Source organism: Vicia villosa, linkage group LG7, assembly GCF_029867415.1.
Source record: "Vicia villosa cultivar HV-30 ecotype Madison, WI linkage group LG7, Vvil1.0, whole genome shotgun sequence".
Taxonomy (NCBI): domain Eukaryota; kingdom Viridiplantae; phylum Streptophyta; class Magnoliopsida; order Fabales; family Fabaceae; genus Vicia; species Vicia villosa.
In genome coordinates this window covers 91240444-91248443 of record NC_081186.1, presented here as the reverse complement: position 1 = coordinate 91248443, position 8000 = coordinate 91240444, and the positions used below count along the sequence as shown (strand labels likewise).

General features: G+C 32.2%; 1 protein-coding gene across 1 annotated transcript; it reads left to right on the top strand.

The window, feature by feature from the left end:
• The first annotated feature begins 851 nt into the window (after window positions 1-851).
• On the top strand, window positions 852-2043 carry LOC131617817 (uncharacterized). Its single transcript, XM_058889070.1, has 2 exons — window positions 852-1168; window positions 1731-2043. Exons 1-2 carry the CDS (start codon window positions 886-888, stop codon window positions 1892-1894), a joined length of 447 nt encoding a protein of 148 aa, XP_058745053.1. The 5' UTR covers window positions 852-885; the 3' UTR covers window positions 1895-2043.
• The last annotated feature ends 5957 nt before the right edge of the window (window positions 2044-8000 follow it).

Here is an 8000-nt window from a genome sequence, read left to right as displayed (position 1 = left end):
ATAAAAAAAATTCTCCCCTCATTTTTTTCTGTAAATCATTATGAAATATATTCTCTTGAATTACCATTTCCTATAATAGTAACAAATTTAGATAAAATAGTTTAAAAATTTGATTTATTTATTGATAGACATTTTTTTAATCGAGGTTGGACATTTAGTTTTTAATCGGTCACTGATTTTTTATAAGGGCAATGATAATGAGTTTTGAAAATTTAAAAACCAAGGACAAATAATACTTCTTTACATCGGATTTTTCAAATATATGATATAAAATCATTCTTTTTTACACCGAATTTTCAAATATACGGTATAAAGTCATAATTTTCTGAAAAAATATATGATTTTTGATCAGTTTTTTCAAATATGTCAGAAAACTAAATAACATACCATATTTTTTGATCAGTTTTTTCAAATATGTCAGAAAACTAAATAACATACCATATTTAATACAAGTTAATTCAACTGTACACTTATTTCAAAATGTTATTATTTTTTTTAAATATTAATATTGGTCTTACAACTTATGACGGATTAATTTAAGAGAATCAATTCTCATCTTCCACTTACGTAAATTTTGTTTAAAATTAGCGCTATAGATTTGATTAGAAAGGATTTAAAATGAGATTTTGAAAGAAACACACCATCAAAACCAAAGTATTCACAGTTAGACCAATTCATAAGTTTTCAAAGGTTGCTACTGATTAAAGTCATTCTATACCTCATTAGAAGTAAAAAGGAAAGCACATCATTATTCTTTGCCTCTCTTGCTAAATTTCCACAAGCACCTTACAATGTACAAATAAAAAACAAAATAAAAAGTTTCATTTGAATTCTAACTTGCATTTTCACCACAGAAATCATCAACATTCAACCATTTCAGCAAAAATGTTACAACTTTTGTTTGCACTTTTGTCAATAGAATTAACAGTAATTCTAATACTATCATTTGCAAATCCAATAAGAAAACTAATGGTGAAAGTGTTAGATCTTTTGAAACGTGGAAGAGGTCCATTAATCACAAAAACCGTAGCAACCACTGTGTTTGTTGTTTTTGGTTCCATAATATTTACTATAGTCAAAATCCATAAACGTTCAATGGATTCTGGCAGTGTTAATCCAACTGAAGAAGTTCTAATGGCACATCATCTCTTAGAAGCATCTCTTATGGGTAATTATTCAAATATTCTCTTTCTTTTTAAATTTTTTGATTTTTACAATTAGGAGTGGCAAACGGGCATGCCTGCCCTGTTTAGGTCTGCCCCGCAAAAATCCGCAAAAATAAAACGAGGCGGGACGGGGCGGCCATAGTCGAGGATGCGGGCCTAAAATTTTGATCCGTCCCGCAAAAAAATGAGGACAGAGCGGGTTAAGTCCGCAGATACTGCACTCTTTAAGTTTAAAAATATAAATTTTATGTTAATGCTCGTGCCCGCAAAAGTCCGCATTAAAAACGGGACGGAATGGTCACACTTGAGTGTGAGGGTCTAAAATCTTTGTCCGCCTCGCACAAAAATGCGGGAAAAATAGGCATGTCCAACGAGTCAAATCTATTTTGCCACGCCTACTTACAACCGACTAATCAGAAGAGAATAATTTCATCTCCGCTTTAAAGGGTCCCGTTTAAAAATAGATCAGATTTGTATAGGCTTGACCTAATACAAAAATTGTTTGCAGATAGCTTAATTTCCTTAATATTTGCATTACTATAATCATGGATTATTGTTGTGCAGGATTTTCTTTATTCTTTGGATTGATTATTGATAGGCAACATTATTATGTTAAAGAGATAACTTCACTAAGGAAGAATATGGAAAAGGTGAAGAAAGTAAGCCACAATCATGAATCATCAAAGAGAAGAGAGATAGAGGAAACTGAGATGAAAAAGATTAATTAAGTGGAATGTGAGATAAAAGTTTCACATTACCATAATCAATACAAGTTTGATATATGTATATAATTGTTGAAATCATGTATCTATTGTTCATATGAATGATTTATTTTAGTTTTTAAGTAATGATTATTGAATATAAAGGGAATATTAAATTTGGAGACGTGGGTGTTTTTATAAAAACAGAAAGTATTTTTTAATATTTATATAATCCGTCAAAAAATTTAAAATTTATTCTACTAGATACACCAAAATTTAATTAATCCAATTCATATAAAAAGTATCACTGTTTTGTAAGAATAACGTCAAAGTTAACTCAATTGGTAGCAGGAATTGCTATGAATGCGTACATGTACATGGTTCGATTTCTGCGGGAGGCAAAAACAATATTTCCTGGGCAGCCGGTAAGCGGACCTAGGGGGAGTATTGATTAAGCTGGTGACATGCTCGGTTGGCCGACACGGTTGATGCGTGTAGCGGATATTGGGGTGTTACATTAAAAAATATTATTTTTGTCTCCCGCAGGAATCGAACCACGTACATAGGGGTTAAGTACGCATTCATAGCAATTCCTGCTACCACTTGAGCTACTAGCCGGTAAGCGGACCTAGGGGAAGTATTGATTAAGCTGGTGACATGCTCGGTTGGCCGACACGGTTGATGCGTGTAGCGGATATCGGGGTGTTACAGCGGAGAATATCTGTCGAAATACTTAGACATATTATGTGAGAAAGAAGTGATTATGCATGAGGTGGTTCCACTCTACGCTCCACACCAAAATGGAATTGCTGAAAGGAAGAATAAAACTGTCATGAATATTGTGAGAAGCATGTTGAAAGGCAAGCATTAACCCAAAATTATGGGGAGAAGCCGTGTCAACTTCAACATACATTTTGAACAGATGTTCGATGAAGAAGTTAGAAGAAATCACGCCAGAAGAATGTTGGTCTGGTGTCAAGCCTAGTATAAGTCATCTGAAAGTATTTATATCTATAGCACATAGACATGTACCTGATTAGCTGAGAAGAAAACTTGATGACAAGTTGAGTCAAATGATCCTAAAAGGATACATTCAACTGGTGGGTTTGGTGAAGTGGGTCCACGTGAATTTATTGCAATCTAGGTTTCCACCTTAAAACCAAGCCAACTTCCAGGTTTTTCTTTAAGGAGCCACATTTCCATGACCCAACCAAGCCAAGGAGCCATATACCACCTCACACATAAGACAAAACAGAGAATGATCAGAAAAATATTTAAAAAAGGAATGATGAACACATTTCTAACAAACTTTGGAAAACTTTTCACACGTACACTTACAATTCACAAAAACTTGCTCACCAATTTTACACAAACAACCACAATTCCATAATTTCCTCAACCCTCATTTTAATCTCAACCCTCCATTTTCTTTGTTCTCACATGAATTAATGACTAGGACACTATCTAAGCCATCAAATTCAACCTCACCACATCCATGCTCCAAATTCTCTCTCTTCTAACAGAATCATACACACACTTGAACAATTTCATACATATAAACCTCTCTATCTAACAACACTACTATTTAATTTATTCACACGCCCATCTCCTTAATTTCACTCTATTGAAAATCATCCAAACCCACACTAAAATTCTTATTCACACCACTCATAGCTTCACCTTGAAGCTCTGAAATAGTAGAGCTAACTTGCATCTACCTATACCTAGTCAGTAGCAACACAACGATAATCACAACAACACAAAGACAAAAAAAAAAAGAACGAGAAATTGATATACTCGAACATTAAATATATATATTTCAGAAGAATTGGCCTCAATTGCACCTGAATGTGAAATCAACATTAATGAATGGTCCATTACAAGAAGAGGTATATGTGTCACAACCTCCTGGATTTGTGAAAGAAACAAGGAAGGGATGGTGTACAGGTTACATAAAAGCGTTGTATGGGCTGAAACAAGCTCCTAGAGCTTGAAATATGTAAATTGATTCATTTTTCAAGCTTCAAGGATTCAGAAAGTGTGAGATGGAATATGGTGTTATTGTTCAACTTACCTTTGAAAGCAATATGATTCTGGTGTGTCTCTATATTGATGACATATAGCTAACAAGCATATGTTCAGATGAGATAGTCAAGTTCAAGAAGGTGCTGATGAATGAGTTTAAGATGGCTGATCTGGAAAACATGGTATATTTTCTAGTATGGAGATTTTGTACTCTGAGAGGGGTATAATCCGGCATCAGTTGAAGTAAGAATTTGAACTTCTGAAGATATTTGAGCTAACAAATTGCAAAACTGCAATCACACTATTTAATTTATTCACACGCTCATCTCCTTAATTTCACTCTATTGAAAATTATCCAAACCCACACTAAAACTCTTATTCACACCACTCATAGCTTCACCTTGAAGCTCTGAAATAGTAGAGCTAACTTGCATCTACCTATACCTAGTTAGTAGCAATACAACGATAATCACAACAACACAAAGACAAAAAAAAGAACGAGAAATTGATATACTCGAACATTAAATATATATATTTCAGAAGAATTGGCCTCAATTGCACCTGAATGTGAAATCAACATCTATGAATGGTCCATTACAAGAAGAGGTATATGTGTCACAACCTTCTGGATTTGTGAAAGAAACAAGGAAGGGATGGTGTACAGGCTACATAAAAGCGTTGTATGGGCTGAAACAAGCTCCTAGAGCTTGAAATATGTAAATTGATTCATTTTTCAAGTTTCAAGGATTCAGAAAGTGTGAGATGGAATATGGTGTTATTGTTCAACTTACCTTTGAAAGCAATATGATTCTGGTGTGTCTCTATATTGATGACATATAGCTAAGAAGCATATGTTCAGATGAGATAGTCAAGTTCAAGAAGGTGCTGATGGATGAGTTTAAGATGGCTGATCTGGAAAACATGGTATATTTTCTAGTATGGAGATTTTGTACTCTGAGAGGGGTATAATCTGGCATCAGTTGAAGTAAGAATTTGAACTTCTGAAGATATTTGAGCTAACAAATTGCAAAACTGCAATCACACTTGCTGAGACGAATTACAAGCTGGATTTTAATGTTGAGGGTAAGGATGTAGATGTTACAACTTTTAAACAATTGGTTTGCTCATTGAGATATCTCTGTAACATTAGACCTGACATTTGTTATGTAGTTGGAATAGTGAGTAGGTTTATGAACAAACCAAAGTGCTCACATTATTAAGCTGTTGTTAGGATACTGAGATACATTAAAGAGACTCTGAGGTATGGAGTGTTGTTCCCTTTTGTTGTTAAATCTGACTCAGAGCTAATGTGCTATTGAGATGCTGATTGGTGTGGAGACAGAGATGACAGAAGAAGTACGTCTAGATATTTTTTCAAGTATTTGGGAAGTCCCATTTTTTAGTGCTCCAAGAAGCAACTTAAGGGTGCCTTGTTACCTTGTGAAGCTGAGTACATTGTAGGTGCTTTGTCTGCGCGTCAAACTATTTTTCTTATGAATTTATTTCAAGATCTAAAGATTAAGGTGAGAAAGCTTGTGATGTTGATGATTTACAACAAATAAACTATAAGCCTTCCCAAGAATCCAGTGCTGCATGGAAGGAGCAAGCACTTTGACACTAAGTATCATTTCTAAGGAATCAAGTTTAGAATGTAGTGCTAGAAATTGTGCATTGTATCACTCAGAAGAAACTTACACATGTGCTGACTAAAGCTGTCAAGACTGAACACTTTATCCATTTGAGGGTTAAGTTTGGTGTTGTAGAGTTTAGTTAGCTGAATATGAATTAAGGGATGGTGTTAGAAGTAATTCATATTCAGAAGTGTTTTGTTAACTCAGAAGCAGAAGCTTCTGAGATGGTTGTTCTAGAAGCAGTGTTAGCTTATGGGTCGTAGTAATAGTTTGTTACGCTTACGTAGCAATTAGCTTTATTATATTTTAACTTTACCTACGTGGCATGTTTCATTGGCGTATTTAAACACCTTGATGTAACTGATTTTAGTAGCAATTTTTATAATTAAATTTTTCACCATTGAAAGTTTATTACATTTTTTCTCTTATCTCTCTTCTTCAATCTTCATCTTCAACCTTTACGCACCAACAAAAAGAAGAGCATAAAAGAAAAATCTTAAACGTAAATAAGCCATGAAAGAAAAGCATAAAAAGGAAAAAAAAATACAAACATCAATAAGTCATCAAAGAAAAGTAAGAACAATGATAATGATAAATTGACAATTATAACTATAATCATATGCCCAAATTGGTAGCATATAACGAGGAGATTGAAGAAATGGAGAGTTGTAAGGTGATTTTGACTATTCTAAAAAAACATTTACTGTTAGTTGGTTCAGTGGTGATTGGACCTGAACTTGGTAGGGAGAACCATGGTTCAATCCTTACGATTACCGGTGGTGATAAAAAAAAAAAAGAAACATTTAAAGAGAAACATAAATTCAAATAATTGTTGGTTCTCCTTCCAAAAAAAACAAAGTCGCCTCTCCTTCTTAAATAAAATAAAAAATATTATAATAATTAATTATTCTTCATTCATCCTAAATAAAAGATAGAAAATTCAAATAAATTTTAACTCTCTATCCCTAGATAAAAGATAAAAATATTTTGTTTAACCTAATAGAAGGGTTCAAATCTGGAACGGTCCAAAATTAAAATTGAAAATCAATTCAAAAAAATCAAAATTTGAATAAAAAAATGAAATTTTCTAAATATTTTGATGTCATTTTGTTTAAAATGTTTTGATGGATTACATTTAAGTTATTATTAGTTGTTTTAATTTTTTTTAGTACAATTTGTTAATTTCATTTAATTTTTTTATTATTTTATGTGATTCAAACATAATTGATGAATTTCATTTTGTAATATTTAATTCTAAAAATCAAACCAAACATATTTTAATATTTTTAAATCAAATAATTTTACTTTAAAACCCATATAATCCACAAATAAATATTTAACACAACTCGTCTAGTTTAAATAAGAAATGATGCTCTTCTACTAAGATAGAAAACATTTATTTCATTAATCCAACATACATCACAACTTCCTTAATAATAATCTCATAATATAAAATTATAAATATAAATTACTCTTTTGGAGTTGTTGGATGATGAAGTGGTGCCATAGATGTTTTTTGAAAAGTGCACACACCAAGAATACAAAGCCTTCCAATAGGACATACCCTTCCACACGCACCACAATTAAAGGGACTGAAATTTGTGTTTACACAGAAACGGTTACAACATTGTAAATTAAATGGACAGATAAGCCCACAAAGCCCACAATTGTATGAGTCTGAAGTAAGATCCACACATCGGTTTCTGCAACATACACTTCGTGGTGGAAATTCTCCAGTGTTACATATTGATGGTCTTGTGCTACAATCAAATGGTTCTAGATCATCGACACCAACTTTTCCAGTAGCAACAATGTTGATCATGGAGTTCTTGTTCACTTCACCATTTTGAATTGAAACAGAATTAGAATCTCCCTCTATTTTGATTAATAACACAAGAAGCAATGTCACAAGAGTTGCAAATCGCATTGCTAGAGTACTCATTTTGAAAAGTTGTGAAAGTTTTAGAATTTTGAGACCTATATATATGTGTGTTTAATTGATTATGTTAACATATATATAACTTTTTTAACAAGCTTGAAAAACATGTATGACATGTCAACCATATATATCCTATTACTATGGGCGGTGGTTAATGGTTTTATTTTAAGAGGAATTAAATTCTAACTCAATGTAAGAATTTAGAGTGTTTGTATCTACATTTAAATTATTTAAAGTTAAAAATATTTATTCCCTTATTTGAAAATAACTTTTGTAAATAAAAAAAAAATCTTGAACACACTAAAATACAAAATTGAAATTAGAGCTTGAATAAAACCTGACTTGTCACTTTTGTTGTTTTATAGGTTGCATGGTGAATACTTTTAGTAGCTTAATATTGAAGTAATTATCAAACCTTAAAATAAGGTAACTTACTAGCGTAATATAGGTTGTAATTTACATGAAAATTGCAATCTCTTATTTAAGATGATAACTATCTTAAAAACTTGTATGTCAAGTTATTATGAACTAAAAGCAT